The sequence below is a fragment of the Helianthus annuus genome, chromosome 9, assembly GCF_002127325.2.
Source record: "Helianthus annuus cultivar XRQ/B chromosome 9, HanXRQr2.0-SUNRISE, whole genome shotgun sequence".
Taxonomy (NCBI): Eukaryota; Viridiplantae; Streptophyta; class Magnoliopsida; order Asterales; family Asteraceae; genus Helianthus; species Helianthus annuus.
In genome coordinates, this window is record NC_035441.2 from 6,685,891 (window position 1) to 6,706,518 (window position 20,628).

Genomic DNA, 20,628 nt, shown 5'->3' on the forward strand with positions numbered 1-20,628 from the left:
ATTGGTGTAAGAGCCAATGACTATAGGGAATTACGTTTAGGTTATTAGACCCTTAGACTTAGTCTATAGTTCATTAGGTACCTTATGTGCTTAATTGTTGATTGTCTTAGCTAAAAAAAAATATTTAAATTGCACATTATTTAAATTTTTTAATGTCACACACATATGCATGTGAGCACATTTAATTGTTATGTGCTAAGTATTATATGCCTTAAATGACAATATGTGCTTTATTATTAAATCATAGTTTATTATTTCTTTTTCCTTGTCACGTTGCACACGCCTTATACGAATATTCAATATTCTAATTCTTATTCCTATATATCTAAGGTCTTGGATCAAGTTATTTTCTTTTAATGTGTTTCAATTATTCTTGGGTTTGATTTTATTTTTGAGTTTTAGATTTTAATTAATATTTCATTCTTGTCAAAGTGAGTTCTTGTGATGAACATGTAGTAACTGGAAGGGTTACGTACAGGTAGTCAAGACGTCATGTTTAGGCATGTATTCATATATATCCTATTAATGGACCAGTTTGCCTACCTGGGGACAAACGATGGGAGTACTGATACCTATTAGGCCAAAGCATGTCATACCAAACATCACGTGAACTAACAACACTTTGATACGTCAAACGTGTCCGTGTTAATTCATGATACCATCCCAAACATTGTTTTACAACACCCCAAAACTAGAGTCATTTATTAAATCACGATTTTATTCGGGTTAGTTAGTACATCAATAGGAAAACATATGAGAACCATACGAAAGCTCGGTAATTGCGGTGCACATGTAATCACGGAAGTGATGCACGAAAGTCATACTAAACCCTATGATGTGCCAAAACCATGATTTCAGTATTTTAGTATTTTATGATGAAATATTATTTTATCATAAGCTTTATTATTTTATCCTACTCAATGTGGTTATTATACCGTTTTATATTTAAACCACCGGAATAAATCCTTAATATTCCACGAGATTCTAATAATTTTCAAATAAATCACCCTGTCTTTTTGTATTATGTCGAAAGGTTTGACTTTTGCTAACCTTTAATACTCCCATAATATTTTCATGTGATTTGTATTCTTGACTCATGGGATTTTCCCTAACTTCCATGATTTCAGAAATCTGTGACTCCCCTATTTGAGCAACCAAATACCCACCTTATCATCCAACTATATGTCTAACCAGACACTCCACCGATGGATCAATCGATCGACTCGTATGACACCCAACTCGTTCTTTATAGTTGAGCCGTTCAAGCCAACCCAGATAATCAGGATAACTAGAAGGCACGCGAACGGGCACCCATCAAATTTCAAGACAACCAGGACGTGGTCAGCAGCACGACTACGTTTTTATGTGATGAGTCTACTTTGAATAAAACATTTTGAGTTTTACTTTGAACTAATTTAATCAAATAAAATTTTGTTATAAATTTTCGATTACAAATGTAATAATGTGATTTTCGGTAGTATGTTTTGAACCTTAACGAGTTGTCTATTACGACTTGAACGTCACAACCATAACCACTTTCATAACCGGTGCCCAGAGTTCGGCAAATTCGAGTTGAGGGCAATGGCGACGATAAAATTTTCCTGACCTCAAAATTTGGTTTTATAAAATGATAATAAATATATATTATTAATCTTCTACTTTAGACCAAAAATCTTTTTCCTAACCGTTAACGAAAATAATTTTCTAAATAAACCAATTTGCTTATGGGCATGAAAAAACTTTAAAATACTAACAATTTACACTTGGTGAAGTGTAAATACAGTTAAGTATATAAAACGCAATAAACATGAGTTCAATTAACAAAGTTATGGTTAATGTGAGATCGTTTGATAAATATTTTTTTAGTAAAGCTAGAATTTCTCATGATACTCCTTCATCACTCGAGACACGTCATCAGATTGCTTGCTGATCCAAGAGCATACGAGTTGTTCCTTTAATCTATCTTTGGACCCTTTTACGTTTGTTCGAAACGTAATCTTCTCCCGACTCGTGGAAGTTAAGATCATTGTTGCTACTTCATTTCTTCTGTCATTTGTCTTCACATTTGGTTTACCCTCATTATCGACTTTATCTTATCTGCTACTCCCACTTCGTATTTGATATACTAAATGTGGTCAAATAAAAAATAAACTAAAATAACCTAAATTAGACACTCTAAGCTTTAAATTTATAAACTTAGACTCGATCTAAACCTAAACCACACAACCGGCAAGTATACCGATCAATGTAGTAAAGCTAAAGTAAGTTCGAGTATCGAACCCACGAGTCTCACTAATAACGTTAATTAAACTCTATCTAGACCTAGACTGACACAGACACGAAACAAACGATTTTTATATTGGGGGGGGGGGTTTCCTAAATATCCTAAAATTGCAAATTAAAAGTAAATTAATTAAATTAACGAAGCACGAATTAATTAGGCTTTACTCAATTGATGGAAACGACTGCCTAGACTGGATTCATGATTTATTTCAGTAATGAATTTATTATGTTTATTAATTATTATGGAACAGAGATCTTTATGTTCTAAACCTACCGAGATACCGAACAAAACCGTCAACCCTTCTCAAGGAGACACTTATGGAACTCTAAATATGCTGTTATGATTACCGGTTACTAGACTCCTTCACAGGTTATCTTGGTTAACAAAAGTACCCTAATACGATTCACTCCCTCACGGGTTATAAACCTAGGATAATTTGGAATTTCAGTTTAACTTGTTAGCCAACTATCACTAAGGAAACAATAATTTCACACCTCACAACTATTGAAATCAGTAGAACACTTTAATTTATTAACTTATCAATTATGACTTCTAAGGTGTATCGCACGATTAACCTTAAAGATAATAAATTATTCCATGATATAGACACTCACCAAAACTTATAACCTATAGCATGCGTATACATTAAACCATAATAACAAACCGACTACTCTTATCAACAATCCATAAATAACTAATTAAACATAATAAAAATCAAAACTTATAAATCTATCATCACAGTCTAGGCAGCTAAAAAGATCTAGCGAAGCAAAGTCATGAAAAACATGAGAACAAGAGTAATTTTAATTGTGAGAAATATAGTTAAAAGAATAGGAAACAAAGAATAAGGAACCCGAATGATGCAAAGATGATCCGGACAACCTCCTTGGTTTCCAATCTTCAACCCGTAGCTTCAAGCTCTTAAAACTGCTCCAAAAGCTCCAAATTTGCGGTTGAATTCGTCCCCAAAGGTTACTAATTCGTGAATAGGGTTTGTTGGGGTTTATGTTGTATTTATATAATGTTAAAAATAAGAATCATAACCCTAATAAACTTCGTCCGCGTTTTATACCCCTTCGCGGCACGCGAAGGGGTCTTCTTCTATTCTCCGCGTCACGCCAAGCACACAAGTCAATGCTGCCGCCTCCATTTATTAATAATTGGAAACCACTTCTTGTTTTTTTCCTTTTATTCGTTCACACCTGCCTCTATTTATTAGCCGCCTCTAACTTTATTAATATATGCAATTCCTCAAAAATAAAATAATAATAATAATTGCCTTTAACAATAATAATAATAATAATAATAACAATAATAATAATAATAATAATAATAATAATAATAATAATGAAAATAATAATAGTAATATGGCAGCTCTCTAACTTATAAACTATGCAGTTAATAGTTAATATCGGTGATATATCAGTGAGATATCGGTTATATCGGTCAAATATCGGTCAATATCGCCGATAAGATAATATCGGTACCGATATTTGACACCGATATTTTACTAGGGGACCGATATAACCGATATCTCACCGATATATCACCGATATTTGACCGATATATCCGATATATCACTGAATTATTATTGTTAAATTGCTATATATGTAAATTTTGCATTATATTAAAATTGCTGATTTCCCACCGATATCTCACCGAGATAAACTATATCTCAAATATCGGTCCTTGACCGATATCCGATATTTTACCGCATTAACTGCATAGCTTATAAAATAGAGACAATGGCCACGACCCACTCACGGAAAATAACAGCAAATTTAATTCGGTCACTGGCGTTCTACTCTGCTGAAGTGGCTGCTTATTTCCTTATTACTTGTTTTCGCTCCATTTGCACTAGGACGGACCTGGCAAAACACAAAATAATATAATAAAACACTAAAAACTAAATAAAAACAAATAAAACCTATACAATAATTATACATTTTACAAGGGACAAATATGTGTATTTTACCACACATCAATATTCCCACACTTAACCTTTTTTTCGTCCCTGAAAAAGACTTATGCAAACGGAATCATAGTTAAAGCAAAAATCCAGGTTCAAAAATTATTTTACTTTATAAATATTAAAACTCGTAGTAACCGCAATTGCAAATATACATATCCACTTAAACCCAAACCCGGTTCCAAGCCCTTATCATGTAATTTATATTTAATTTCGATCAATCCACTTAGGGTCTTACATTAGATGCCGCAGTTTCATGTAATCCCGCCTCAAGCTCGTGAAACAAAAGGAATGAATCACTAGATTCTTTCGTAACCGTTTTATACCAAAATTAAGAGAATTTAACATCAAACTTTTTCTTATTATTTTTTTCTTATTCTTTTTGAGCACTAGACTTTACATTACCAAACACAGAGTGTGTCTCAACTAAGTCATAGTCACCATCCCCAATGAAGATTACATAGGCCTCATTTTTTCTCAATCTAGCTCATTTATTCTATTTTTTCTTTTTATCAAAAATTCTAACAACTTTAGCTTAAAACGGCATTTCTTACACTATTTTTGGCGGTTTCGGCTTCCTACTTTTTCTAGATGAAAACCCACTAGTAAACTAACAATTAAAGTATTTTAATATCAAAGGACTCACATATCCCAAGCTAGACACAAGTTTTACTTTATTCTGATATTATTATTATTTGAAACTCGAATATGCTTGACTTTACCATCACTTTCCGTCGTTTTTATTTGCAAAATTTCTTAAACGGGAACATTTTTCTATTTTTCAATTTTTTGGATTTTTTGTATTTTTTGTATTTTTTGAAAATTTATGAATCAAACAACTCAATAACTAAAACCTAAACGATAGTTTCCCATCCCCACACTTATACTCTACATTGCCCTCAATGTAGGATGGAAACCGACTCAAAAGACAAAAATAAATAAGAAATAAAAAAATGAAGGGCAAATTGGAAAGGACTTAGCTGGTTAAACAATCGCATAAGCTCCAAAACTATTGTCCAATCCAGCTCCAATCGTATAGCATTTCATTTGCGATCGGCTTTGACTATGACTGGTATGCTTAGTAAATGTCTTGAAATTTTGATAAACATAGCTTCAAAATCACTAGAATGGATGCTTAGTAAATGTCTTGAAATTTTGATAAACATAGCTTCAAAATCACCAGAATGGAGATTGCATACGGGTGGTGGTACGATTCAAACCTGCATAAACAAAAACAAGCAAAAACCAAAGAAGTGCCGACTCTAGACAAAAAATGACTCAAAACTATTAAATTAGACTCATAGTAAAAAAACAAGTAAACACATACCATAAATGAATCGGATGCAAGAAACTGATCAAACTGGCACGGAAACAACTCAGTAGGAAAACACACCCGTCGCGCTACGCGACCAGAGTATCAGATGCCCTTCACGTGACACGAAGGGCCTGTTTTCACATAAAGTTTCTTGTGTTTATTGCCTCCATGCCTTAGAAAATTTTCCATATTCTTTCTAACTCGTCCAAAATACTTTCAAAGCCAAATTTTTTACTAAAAAACACTTTGGAACTCTGTTTCTTCGCATTATTGACTCCCCTAAAGACATGAGTACCTGCAAAACAACTCAAAAATAGAAAACGAAAAACACAAAACTATCTAGAATACGATAAAGACTCAAATTCCACAAACTCTACAAAAGGGAATTTCACCCCAAATTCTTCACTTCCCTTCCACTCACGGATGATCATGTAAACCCAGCTCACCTCCGTACCAGAACTCTCAGGCTGTAGCACTATCATACCTACGAAACGAATCTCTCCATATCCCACAACCTCTCAACTCATCATCGGGTGGTTTGAACCTAGATGTATTTAAGATATATCTAGATTCCAACCACTCTATCCTCTTCTCTAAATCGTCTACCTTCTTATCAGATGGATCCCCACAATTGGGTCCCATCATCTGCTGTAAACTAGGATCACTCACACCTCATTTCTCTTCTCTCTCATCCCTCTCACTCTCCTTAACTGATGCTACCGCTTCTACCCGAGCACCTGAACCTCTCGCCTTATTAACCTTAAAGATTATCATTTCCTCCCCAACTCTAAGTGTAATAGTGCCTAAGAAAACATCTATGAGGGCCTTAGCGGTGCACAAAAATGGACGTCCTAGAATTAGGGGCATATTCTCGCCTGCTTCCATGTCTAGCACCACAAAATTCACCGGGAAAACAAACTTTTCAACTTTAAGAGCAGATTTTCTACTATTCACCGAGGATACTTAACGGTTTTTTCAGCTAAACCTAGGGTCATGCGAGTTGGTTTGAGATCACCGAGGCCTAGTTTTTCGTAAAATGAATATGGCATCAGATTAATACTAGCACCTAGGTCGACTAACGCATGGTTTTGAATGTCACCACCGAACAAACATGGGATCGTGAAGATACCCGGATCAATGAGTTTTTCCGGTAGCTTGTTCATCACAACAGCAGAACATTTGGCATTCAAAATGACATTCGAAAGCTCCTCTAGTTTATTCTTCCCTTTCAGGAGATCATTTAAGAACTTAGCATACTTCGGCATATGCTTGAGGGCTTCTAGATTAACGGAAGATTGATCTTGAGTTATTTAAACATGTCTAGGAAATACCCGTATTCCTTAGTATATTTTTGATTCTTTAACCGTTCAAGATAAGGAAGACGAGCATGATCAATCTCTGGATTTGGTCTAACTGGCTCAATCGGTTTCCTAACAGTCTTTTATAATGGAGGGGCTTCTAACTCTATCTCTTCATCCACCGGTTCCTCTTCCTCTACTTAAACTGGTGGCCTCTCAACTTCCCTTAACTCTCTACCTGACCTAGCGGTTATGGCTTTAACATGAGGGTTTGCCCGGTTTAATTTGAGTGTTGCCCGAGAACTGACCCGATGGTCGTTCTTGCAACTGACGAGAGATTTCACCTACTTGTCTTTGGAGATCAAGAAAGTTTGATGGGTTGTTCTTAAGCATGATGGCATGTTCTTCTAGACCACTACCCAAGTCTTTTAGGGTTTTCTGAGTGACTTGGTCCTTAACCACTAATTGAGAAAGAAGTTCCTCAATCCTATCTAAACTACCACTTGAACCCCCACTCATAGGTTGACCCTCTTGGTTTGAACCCCTACAATAGAATTGACCCTGTCCCCGGTTTTGATTTTGACTCGATTAGAAAAACCAGGGGTGTTATCAGAAAAATGCCAATTATTATTATTATTATTATTATTATTATTATTATTATTATTATTATTATTATTATTATTATTACTACTACTACTATGCTAGTTAGAATTATAATTGGAGTTATTAAAGCTGTTAGTGGAGTTTGGATTTTGACAAGTGATAAACTCGACTTGCTCTTGGGTAAGCATTGGGCACTCTACTGTATCATGACCTCCCCTACAGACCTCACATCTATCTACCTTCTTCCTAATCTCTTGAATTTGGCTACTTACCTCTCGCTTAAGGGATTCTAAAGCAGTGGCTACCGTCGTTTCCATGCTAACTTGGCTACCGAGTAAGTACCAGACACATGAGTTCAATTCCTGGCTGTATATTGCTGTTCATGATCAGAATGAGCAAAACTTTCAAATAGGTCATTGCATTCGGCCACTATTTTCTTACCCATTAAGTGGCCTCCTGCAGAGGTGTCAAATCGAGCTCGGATTTCAGGAGTGAGACCGGTGTAGAATTTCTCTACAAGTGCCCAGTGCGACAGACCATGCTGAGAGCATCAAGAAAGTAAGCTTTGGAATATTTCCCAAGCTAGGTAGTAGGGCTCATTAGGCTCCATCCAGAACGAATGGATCTGATCTCGAAGGCGAGATGCTTTGGCGGGTGGGAAGTACTTAGCAAGAAAAACATCTCTAATGGCAGTCCAAGTGGTGAAGGAACCTACTGGCTACAAATCAAGCCATGTGGCTGCGTGGCTAGCAAGTGAAAATGGGAAAACCTAAAGGTAACGGGTGTCAAGATTAGCACCTTCGATAGAGAACATGCTGCAGATTCGGGTGCGGCGGTTGGGCAGCACCATCCCCGTCATCACGAGCGTGAAATTGGCAGGAATTGTTAATAGCAGTCATGATGTATGATGGGATCTGCCAGGATTTGTCATTGTTGACTACGAGAAGGGTCATGGGCGAGTTCACACCGGTGAAACCGGTGGTGGATTGTTGGTGGACGGTTTGATGACCTGCCATATTTGGCGCAGCGGTTTGTAGACTAGTAGGACGGGATGGTGGTGGGGAATTATGAGGTGATGACTTCGGTGTGAAGTCAAATGCTAGTGGTTTAGATGGAAGAGTGGAGTCAGAACAAGTGGAAGATGAAGAAAAAGAAGTACTTACTTTAGGGGTTGATTAAGAGAAGGAAGACTTGTCCGTTTACGGCTTTGGCGGTGGTCCTTGCGAAAGCTAAAATTAATTACACAAAATAAACGACTCAACAAAATAATAAATAGACACTAAAATTAATTAGACTACTATGACTCGAATAAAAAAACAATTAGCACGTATGATGTCAATTAGATCCTTAAAAATACTTCAACGCAATTGCCAAAGAGTCCCCGACAACGGCGCCAAAAACTTGATGAACTAAATGTGGTCAAATAAAAATAAACTAAATTAACCTAAATTAGACACTCTAAGCTTTAAATTTATAAACTTAGACTCGATCTAAACCTAAACCACACAATCGGCAAGTGTACCGATCAATGTAGTAAAGCTAAAGTAAGTTCAAGTATCGAACTCATGAGACTCTTTAATTACGTTAATTAAATTCTATTTAGACCTAGACTGACACAGACATGAAACTAACCATTTAGGGGGGGGGGGTTCTAAATATCCTAAAATTGCAAATTAAAAGTAAATTAATTAAATTAACGAAGCACGAATTAATTAGGGTTTTACTCAATTGCTGGAAACGACTGCCTAGACTGGATTCCTGATTTATTTTAGTAACGACTTTATTATGTTTACTAATTATTATGGAACTATATTCTAAACCTACGGAGATACCGAACAAGACCCTCGACCCTTGTCAAGGAGACACTTATAGAACTCTAAATAGGTTGTTATGATTACCGGCTACTAGACTCCTTCATAGGTTATCTAGGTTTACAAAAGTACCCTAATACGATTCACTCCCACGCGGGTTATAAACCTAGGATAAGTTTGGAATTTCAGTTTAACTTGTTAGACAACTATCACTAAAGAAACTAGTTAAGACTCTTCACAGATATCCTACCTAGCAATTTAATGATGAAGACCTAATAATAATTTCGCACCTCATAGCTATTGAAATTAGTAGAACACTTTAATTTATTAACTTATCAATTATTACTTCTAAGGTGTATCATGCGATTAACCCTAAAGATTATATATTTATTCCGTTATATAGACACTCACCAAAACTTATAACCTAGTATGAATCTATTCTGTGATATAGAAAGTCACCAAAATTTATACGAAGCAACAAAAGAAAATAAAACAATTTAAAGCATCCATATATATTAAACCATAATAACAAACCAACTATTTTTATCAACAATCCATAAATAACTAATTAATCATAATAAAAATCAAAACTTATAAATCCATCATCACAGTTTGGGCAGTTAAAAAGATCTAGCCAAGCAAAGTCATGAAAAACATGAAAACAAGAGTAATTCTAATTGCGAGAAACATGGTTAAAAGAATAGGAAACAAAGAATAAGGAACCCGAATGATGCAAAGATGATCCGGATGACCTCCTCAGCTTCCAATCTTCAACACGTAGCTTCAAGCTCTTAAAACCGCTCAAAATGCTCCAAATTTGCGGCTGAATTCGTCCCCAAAAGTTACTAATTTGTGAATAGGGTTTATTGGGGTTTATGATGTATTTATATGAGTTTAAAATTAAGAATCATAGCCCTAATTAACTTCATCCACGTTTTATACCCCTTTGCGACACACGAAGGGGTCTTCTTCTATTCTCCACGTCAGCCAAGCACACAAGTAAATGTTACCGTCTCCATTTATTAATAATTGGCAACCACTTCTTGTTTTTTTCCCTTTATTCGTTTACACATGCCTCCATTTATTAGCCGCCTCCAACTTTATTAATATATGCAATACCTCAAAAATAAAATAATTATAATAACTGCCTTTAACAATAATAATAATAATAATAATAATAATAATAATAATAATAATAATAATAATAATAATAATATGGCAGCTCTCTAACTTATAAAGTAGAGATAGTGGCCACGGCCCACTCAAGGAAAATAGCGGCAATTTTAATTCGGTCACTGGCGTTCTACTCTGCTCAACTGGCTGATTATTTCCTTATTACTCGTTTTCGCTCCATTTGCACTAGGAACCTGGCAAAACACAAAATAATATAATAAAACACTAAAAACTAAATAAAAACAAATAAAACCTATACAATAATTATACATTTTACACGGACATATATGTGTATTTTACCACATACTAGTATCATTTACGTTCGCAGTAATGTCAAACGATACATACATTAAACCTTATTTTGTACCGTTGATAGCATGTTCCGTAGTCACCCTTTCGACGTACTATTCTAAAATTCATCGTCGTTTCCATATATTACTCTAACGTTTTATGTTATCACCACGTGATGCATTTATGATTTATTTTGTTGCTAGTTCATGTTGTTTCAGTTTCACATCATCACTCATCATGACTTACCTTTCCCCTGTAATTTACGTGATGTGGGTATCGTCTCACTTTTTCATAGACCGACCTTTCCCTCATAACTATGGTTGTAGGTACTGCCATCATTAATCACACCCTTTTTGGGTTCGAGACTCACACATTAGTTGTTGTGGTTTGGTTATGATTATTTCATTAGTAAGTTTGAGTCGAGTCATCGCATAGAACCAATCAAAAACGTTAGCGAAACCGATGAAATTTGATAAGAACGTGGTGGATACGTCGCTGGTACTTCCTATATATAAGTGTTCTTATCAAAATATCAAAAGCCTCGTTAGACTTAGACTGGTTGAGAGAATTTCTATGTAAGTTGTGTTTGTGTCATCAATCAATCATGATGATCTGAATAATGAAGCCGATGAAGACTGATAAGGACATGGTCGATACGCTGCTGGTACTTCCTATATATAAGTATTCTTTTCAAGATATCAAAAGCCTCGTTAAACTCGTCATGAGAAGTTGTGTGTTGTCCATCATGATTCGAATAATGATGTGATTCGAATAATGATGTGGAGGAAAGTTTGATAAAGACATGGTGGATATGTCGCTAAAATTCCTATATATAGGTATCTCTGTCAAATTTTCTAAAGCAACGTTAAACTAATCATGAGAGTTGTAGTTAGTTTGTTTTGGTTATGTGATTTGAGAATTCAAATTCTATGATTTCGCTCATTTAACTCAAATTGTGGCATTTTATGAGAATTTTTTTAAAGACCCCAAGTCGTCACACGAATTGCAGTTTAGGCATCATGAGTATGCCATACGATTCAGTTGTAAACTCTCTCATGTTACAAGACATCTTTGGAACATGATTTCCTCTTAAGCCGCAATCAATCATCGATACACCATTTTTGGACTTCACGATTGTAATGATAGTACAACCTACGACCGGTTATCTCAAACAAAGTCACTTACGTTCTTCATTCCTAAATCTGAGATTGTTGATATAGGTCTTACATCTTGGTCTCAAGTAGTTGCAGGTGTATGAGAATGAGATAGATGAAGGAGAGGAAAGTGAGCTAGGGGCACCGCTCGTTCCAATTAAAATGGGAAAGTTGAAGATCCATAGAGCTTTATTGGATTATGGGGCTAGTATGAGTGTTTTGCCCGGAAGCTTATATGACCAGTATGATTATGGTCCTCTACATGCTTTTGATAAGAATGTAGTGTTGGCAAATGACACTAGGAAAAAACCTCTTAGGGTCGTTAAGGATGTAATAACCCAGTTAGGTGAGTTCTTTTACCCGATAGATTTTATGGTGTTGGACTATACACCCACAAGGATAAATGAGCAACAAAAAGTGATTCTGGGACATCCATTCTTGCACACCACCAATGCTCAAATCAACTGTAGAGATGGATTAATCTCCATGAGCTCTGAAACTCGATCGTAAGCTATTCTTTAATGTTTTCTCCAAATCCATTACTTACGAGGTTCTTGACAATTTATGTGAAGCAGTTGCTATTAACGAGTTTGTTCCGCCATACACTTCATGTGTGTGTGAGGACACATTAGATGAGAAAGGTGTTAAGTTTTACAGGTCCAAGTTTGGGAAGAACGAAGAATCTGTGAAGAAAGTGAATGTGAAAAGGAGAGGAAAAGCAGGCAAGCCATCGGATGGTGGAAACGCTTGGGGAGATGAGGCCAAGATTGAGCCGAACTTGTATGGGGAGCTGCAAACTTTCCGGACTTTGGGAAGCCAAGTCATCTAGAAAAGTCTGGAGGTAAGCAGGTGTTTAAGCCACCTTGAAGATTGCAGGTATGACCTGGCTGATGATCTAAAACTTAGCCGCTCTTAGGAGGCAGCCTAAGGTTTTGTGTTTCTTTTGTTGTTGTTTTTATTTTGTTTTGAGTCTTTGAATCTAATCATCAACTGTGGGAAAGTCCGAGGAGGTTTGGTTAAGTTCTAGTGCAGTTGAGGGCAAAATGATTATATGTTTGCATAATGAATTTGGCCCGAAAAATTATTCGAAGAAGGAAAATCATGAACAGAGGAGCCCCAGGTATGTTTTTATTGAGAACTTATCATATAAATACGGTTGGAGGGTTTGGGAGGTGAAAAAAAGAAAAAATGGAATTTTTTTCTAAGGCATGGAATTGGAAATTTTGGGTGAATCGCTGGAAAAGTGGTTCTCAGGCGCCACGCGAGAGGTTACGCTACCTCTTCCGCGACGCGCCTGGGTTCCAAGTCAACAAAAGTTAAACCACACTCCCCCGCGCCACGCGGGGGTTCTTTGGTATATGCTGCGACACGCGAGGATGGCTAGGTGGACAAATTATGATGGTTTTTGTACATTGATTCGTTTTTGTTGGGATTGAACCCTATCAGAGGAACAGATAATTAAAGCCAAAACTGGATCAGAACAGTGGATTATGAATAAACAGATGCTGATACACAAATCTCTCCCCTTGAAAGTGATTACAACTACTGATAACCTCCTATCTGTTGATCTTACCAAACTACTGACTCATAACTGCTGCTCAACTAAAGATCTGATGGAAGACTAAAGTCCTGCTGATTCAATCTACTGCCTTGAGTCAAGCACTGCTGATCCGGACAAGTGCTGCTGGGTTCACAGCAGTAGAAGGTCGCAGCAGCTGTTCTAAAGTCTGTTTTGTAATAGAATGTATTAGCAGTAGTTAACACAAGCAGTTTCTGTATAGATCAGAGGTTAGAGTTTGTTAGGAGGTTAGATGTCACTTTCATGGTGACGTCAGCAAAGATGCTCAGTAGTTTGCAAGTGCCTATAAATAGTTCAGTACTTTGTACTGTTCTATTAGCTCTTTACATCATTCGTCTTCTTTGCACGAACAAACTACTGAGCTCGGGCTGAGGGGGAGTTTGCATTCATACATCTATCTTTGTAATCGTTGTTGAAATTAAATTCAATCATTCGGTTCATTGTGTAAAAGATGTTTGATCAAAGTATTACTCTCATTTGATTGTATGCAAAGTTTGTTTTCATTTTAATTCCGCTGCACAACTCATCATTTTCATCTTAACTTCAAACACAAAATACAATCAAAAAGAAACTCAGATCCAACAATTGGTATCAGAGCTTGGACAGTCAAATTTGATTTAACAATCATTTTGACGTAAAAAGTTCAGCTCAAAACAGTTGATACTGATCGTTTGTTCGTCGTTGAAAAACAGAGTAAGGATTAATCACCACTAAAGTTGATTTCTCAGTACCTGTAAAACAACAAGAATGACGTCACAATCTCAGGACGATAAAAACATTGGTTCTCTCTTTAAACCACCTATGCTAAAAAGAAATGAGTACAACATCTGGCAGAGGAGGATGGGTCACATCCTCTCTCAACAAAGCACAGGTTGTTGGAAGTCTGTTATCTTTGGTCCTCATGTTCCTACAGTGCCAAGCACTGAAGATGCTAAAAAACAAGTTCCAAAACCTGTTGAAAATTATACTGAAACGGATTATCAAAAGTTTGAACTAGATGCTAAAGCATTTAGTATCATAGCATCAGCGCTGCCCAACGAAATATATGCTGGATTGTTACATTGTGACAATGCCAAAGAGTTGTGGGACGCACTTAAGGAACAGTTTGGAGGTACTGAAGAGGTCATAGAAAACAATAGGGAAATCCTGAACCAACAGTATGAAACATTTTGTCATGTTAAAGGTGAATCACTGACGCAATATTTGAGCGGTTCAGTTGTCTCATCAGTGAACTGAGGCTTGTTAAAACCACTTTTACAAACTCAACTCAAAACAGCAGGTTCCTCAGGTCACTGCCAGATAAATGGGACACAATAGCGTTTGTCACCCGAAACTCACATGAGTTCAAGGATCTGACCTTGACCCAACTCCATGGTCGACTCCTGACCTACGAAAGGGAGTTGAACCAGAAAAGGAAGTTACAAGAGTCAGGGAAAACCGTTGATGATTATTCATTCGGTAACACTGCTCTTCTGGGTCAAGAAGAATCTGGTGGTAGTGGTAAGGATCAGGGTTATGATCACTTCATTGACATAACTGCTGGTGCAAATTTTAACAACCCTGATCCTCACTCTACAGGTTATGCATTCACTGCAAATGAAAACCAGATGTCAGACAATTTAAGCTTTGAACTAAATGATTTACAGCATTTTGACCCCATTGATCTTGAAGAAATGGACATCTTGCATCAACTGGCCTTGCTAAGTGTTAGAACTAGCAAGTTTTATAAAAGAACAGGGCGAAAATTCCCAGGGTTGCATGGGAATCTAAGGGTTGGGTTGGATAAATCGAAAATCAAGTGCTATAAGTGTAATAGGTTAGGACATTTTGCTAGAGAGTGTAGGAGTCAAACAACTGGTCCCATAATTACTCACCCTAGTTCAAATCCTAGACCTCAAAATCAAAACACTGTGCACTATGCCCAATATGCCCCAGCAGCACATGTGAACACTGCTCACTATGCTGTTGCTCCTGTGCCAGTGCATTATGTCCAAACAGCTGCTCCACAGATTTAATATGTTCAAACCCCTGCTCCCCAGGCACAAGTGCAACCTGCACCACAAACCACTGCTCCAGTAGCAACACAACCAGATCAACAAAGTTTCTTTACTCAAGAGTTTGTTGACTGGAGCAGTATGCCTGAAGACCTCAGTGATGAAAATTTGCACTCTATGCTTCTAATGTTTCTTCTCATGATGAATTTTGTTTGATGGCATTAGAGTCAATACAGGAGGGTGTTGAATCTGAAGAGAAACAGCTGGTCTCTGAAACAGTGGATGAGGTGATTGAAGCAGTGGTTACTGCTGTGGCTGATGAAGTACTATTGGAAGAAAGTTCAGGTACCCTGATTGAACCACTGACAGATCTATGGTCTGAAGAAGATAAGAAAGAAGAAAAGGCAGGTGAAGAAGAAGAGAGAGCTGGTGATGAAGAGAATACTCAGTGTGATTGTGCAATGATGGCTGCTGCCAAGGTATCACCTCAAGTTCTAGAAAAACTATGTTCTAACAATTGCATTTTTGCTTTTGCTAACATCAAAGAGGTGAATGAAAACCTTAGGAACAAAATCTTAACTGATGAAGTCAAATTTGAAAGATCTTTAAAAGAACTTAAAAACAAATTGGCTGAAAAAGAGAAAGAGATTAGCAGCATGAAAGAAGAGCAAAGCATAACCAAAACCCAACTCCAAACTATGGTAGAAAAATACCAAGTTTGCAAAAAGTAGTTAGAGTCCACCCATATCACATGTGAGAAATGGGTGGAATCATGCAAAGGGTATGAGGTTATGCTTGAGAAACAGATAAAAAGCAATGTGAAATTTGGGGTTGGTTATAGAAAACATGATGATGAAACCACTGCTTTTGGAAAATCTGTTTCAACCACTGATGTAACCACTGAGTACATCCCCACAAACAAGAATGGCCAAGAAGTGAAAATCACTGACAAACTTGGTAACAAAATCACACTTGACAGACCAATGGGCCCCTCTGCTTTTGAGGAGATTGAAAATCATCAATTTAAACCAAGATGGTCTGATGAGTGTGATATTCTTGAAAATTTCAAGCCAATGGACTTTACATCAACTGATGGTGTTAAAGCTCCAAAAGCTAAAGTCATTCCTCTCAAGGACATCCCAGCAGTGGTTAAAACCTCTGCTGCAAAGGAGTCTGAAAAGAGGAAGAAGAAAGAAAAGGTTGATAACTTGTTTTGTGAATTCTGTGAGAAGAGGAATCATCTAACAAAAGATTGTTTCCACTTAAAAGCATATGATTTAACCAAAACAAGTGTCACTACTTCAGCTGAGAGTTGCAGTGTTTGTGGTAAAACAAACCATAAAACTCAGGCATGTGTGTATCTCAAAAATTTCAATGAAAAGAAGAATGAATACATGGCTAAAACATCCTTGAGTTCATCAGCATCATCACCATCTGTCAAGTTCACAAAGAAACAACCACTGTTTGTGCCAGTTCAAACAGCTGTCACAAAACAGCTGAACCAAACATCTGTTAAAAGAGATGTTCAGGTTACTGATGCACCTCCTGCCAATCAGTTCAGAAAAGGCAAGGAAAAACAGTCTTACCAAAGGATTCCACACGTTTATGAGGTCTACAAAAAGCCCTCTAAACCCAGAGTGAATAGGCATCCTTTCGGTTACCAGCAGGTGATTAGGCAAGACCCTCAACAGTGGTTAGAAAGGAACAGTACTAAAACTGTCCAAACCCCTGACTTAACCACTGTTCATCACACTGTATCCATGTCAGACACTGTTGAGACTCCATCCAAAGCCCTGTTGGCTTTGGAGTCCTTAATGAACTAATCCTTTTACTTCATGTGCAGGGAGCTTCTGCATGCTTTGATAGTCTTTAGTATGTAGATAGTGGAGGCTCCAGGCACATGACAGGATGTAAAGCCCTCCTCAAAGACTTTAAAAGCCATGGTGGGGGTGATATATCCTTTGGAAATAATAGTAAAGGAAAGGTTTTGGGGTCTGGAACAGTGCAATCTGGCAATGTAAAATTTGAAAATGTCAATCTAATAGACAATCTAAAATTCAACCTTCTGAGTGTATCCCAAATGAGTGACAAAGGGTTTGGGTCATTCTTCACAAAAGATTGTTGTAGGATTGTTGGACTAGAAATGGTCAAAAAGATTGAAGCAATAATAAAAAATGGTCAAACTAAACTTGTTGCTCAAAGAAGTGGCAATGTTTATGTTGTTGACATGTCAAAAGAGTGTCCCATAACTAATGCCTGTCTGTTCTCAGCTGCCTCTAACAAAGAGACAGAACTTTGGCACAAAAGACTGGGGCACACAAATCTTAAGACAATAACAGAAATTTCAAAAAATTGTTTGGTGAGAGGCCTGCCACAAAAAGTGTTTTCATGTCCTGAACATTGCATTTCCTGTTTAAAAGGAAAATTGCATAAAAGTTCCCATAAGTCCATTGAAGAGTCCAAAACAACCCAGTGTTTGCAAATGCTACACATGGATTTGTTTGGCCCAGTTCAAGTCATGAGCCTTAAAAAGAATAGATATTATTTGGTAATAGTTGATGACTTTTCTAGGTTTACATGGACTTTCTTTTTGCACTCTAAAGATGAAACTGCAGGCATTTTGCAAGACTTTGTGACATAGGTTGAAAAGCAATTTGACTTTCTAGTGAAAAGCTTTAGGAGTGACAATGGTACAGAATTTAAAAATAGGGAGTTGGATGCCTTCTGTGTGAAGAAAGGGATTGTAAGGTAGTACAGCATCCCTAGAACACCAGAGCAAAATGGGGTTGTTGAAAGAAAGAACAGAACTTTGATTGAGGCTGCCAGGACCATGCTTGCAGATTCAGGTTTGCCATTAACTTTCTGGGCAGAGGCAGTAAACACTGCTTGCTATGTCCAGAACAGAGTTTTAATAAACCCCAGGCACAAAAAGACTGCCTATGAAATTCTGTATAAAATCAAACCACTGATCTCATACTTCAAGGTGTTTGGCTGCCCATGCTTTATTTTAAACTTAAAAGATTCCATTTCAAAATTTGCAGCCAAAATAGATTGTGGTTACTTTCTGGGATACTCAACCACTGCCAAGGCCTACAAAGTGTTCAATGCACGGACCAAGGTAGTGGAGGAGACTTTGGATGTAAAGTTCAATGAACTTTCATCAATGAAAATCCCAGCAAATCCTGCTGAACTGTTTGATCTTGAAAAATTCACTTTTGAAAATACTGTTGTCAAGACTAACAGTGCAGGTCCATCAGAGGATACAACACCAGACTATGGGTATGAAGTCATCATCCCTCAAAGGTCTGCCACAAAAGGGAAAGCATCAGTTGTTTAAAACATCTGTGAAAGCTCAACCACTGCTACATCAACAGTTGTTGACCAAAGTAGCCCATTTCCCACTGCTTCCACATCCTCAAACACTGCTGACAAAAGTCCTCAAACAGTGGATAAAAGTCAGCAGTGGTCCACTCCATTACCACCCATTCCACCACCTTTTGAAGCCACTGCTGGGTCATCAAAGTCACCAGCAGTGGTTAGCTCAGATGATACACATTTGCAGCCTTCACCAACAAATGCCATCATACCATACCAAGGAGATTTAATCTTCTTGAGATCTCATCCACCTGATCAAATCATTGGCAACATCAATGAAGGGGTGCTCACAAGAAGCCAAACCCAAAACATTTGTCTTTTTGCTGGTTTTCTATCACTCCATCAGCCAGTCAAGTACCAAGAGGCACTAAAAGACAACAGCTGGGTAGAAGCCATGCAAGAGGAGCTCCAACAGTTTAAGAGACAACAAGTATGGGAGCTTGTACCACTGCCAAAAGAGGTTAGTCCCATTGGCATAAAGTGGGTCTTCAAGAACAAAACAGATGAAAGGGGCGATGTTGTCAAGAACAAAGCCAGGCTTGTGGTTCAAGGTTACAGACAGGAAGAGGGGATTGATTATGATGAAACATTCGCCCCTGTTGCAAGATTGGAAGCTATCAGACTGTTCCTGGCCTTTGCTGTCAACCACAACATGAAGGTGTTTCAGATGGATATCAAAAGTGCTTTCCTCTATGGTACATTGCAAGAAGAGGTATATGTATGTCAACCTCCAGGCTTTGAGGATCCATTTTATCCTGATCATGTCTACAGGCTAAACAAAGCCTTGTATGGCCTGAAACAAGCACCTAGAGCCTGGTATGAAACTCTTTCCAACTTTCTACTCTCAAATGGTTTCAAAAGAGGTACCATTGATAAAACACTGTTTCTTAAATGGAGAGGGAAAGATTTAATGATTGTCCAAATTTATGTGGATGATATTATTTTTGGAAGCACATGTACCAACATGTGTGAAGAGTTTAGAGAACTCATGACAGCTGAGTTTGAAATGAGTGCAATGGGTGAGCTGCAATGCTTTCTTGGTCTCCAAGTACAGCAATTGCAAAATGGAACTTTCATTCATCAAAGCAAATATGCTAAAGAACTTTTAACCAAATTTGATATGAATGATTGTAAACCATGCAGCACACCCATGGCCACAAATAAGTTGGTCATGTCTGATGAAAAGGATGAGCTGATTGACCAAACAATCTATAGAAGCATGATTGGGTCTTTATTGTACCTAACTGCATCTAGACCAGACATCATGTTTGCAACATGTGTCTGTGCAAGAAGTCAATCAGCTCCCAGAAAATCAAATCTCATTGCTGTAAAAAGGATTCTCAGATACATAAAAGGTGCTCCCACACTTGGTATCTGGTATCCAGCTAATGGGAATATCAAGCTTTCAGGTTTTTCAGACAGTGACTTTGCTGGATGTCACACCACAAGGAAGTCCACTTCAGGAGGGTGCCAGTTTCTAGGTGATTGCTTAGTCTCTTGGCAAACCAAAAAGCAAGCAGCAGTTTCAACATCCACTGCTGAGGCTGAATACATTGCTGCTGCAAGCTGTACAGCCCAACTCCTGTGGCTTCAAAATCAGTTATTGGATTTTGGTATCACTGCCTTAAAGACACCACTCATGTTGGACAGTCAGGCAGCATAAAATATCATCAAAAATCCAGTTTCTCATTCTACCACAAAGCACATCGACATCAGACATCACTTTGTGAGGGATTGCTATGAAAAAGGTTTGATTTCTCTGCATCATGTCCCAACTAAAGA

General features: G+C 37.4%; 1 protein-coding gene across 1 annotated transcript; it reads right to left on the minus strand.

Annotated features, from left to right (window-relative positions):
• Window positions 1-6,240: 6,240 nt before the first annotated feature.
• LOC110875190 lies at window positions 6,241-6,833 on the minus strand. The gene is made up of 2 exons (XM_022123389.1): window positions 6,554-6,833; window positions 6,241-6,455 (listed from the first exon to the last, which is right to left on the minus strand). Exons 1-2 carry the CDS (start codon window positions 6,831-6,833, stop codon window positions 6,241-6,243), a joined length of 495 nt encoding a protein of 164 aa, XP_021979081.1.
• Between the last annotated feature and the right edge of the window lie 13,795 nt (window positions 6,834-20,628).

Coding starts and splice junctions, on each gene's coding strand:
- LOC110875190 (XM_022123389.1), bottom strand. CDS start 6,833: ATGCCGAAGTATGCTAAGTTCTTAAATGATCTCCTGAAAGGGAAGAAT. Junction 6,456..6,553: donor ACCAACTCGCATGACCCTAG/GTTTAGCTGAAA, acceptor TTGTGGTGCTAG/ACATGGAAGCAGGCGAGAAT.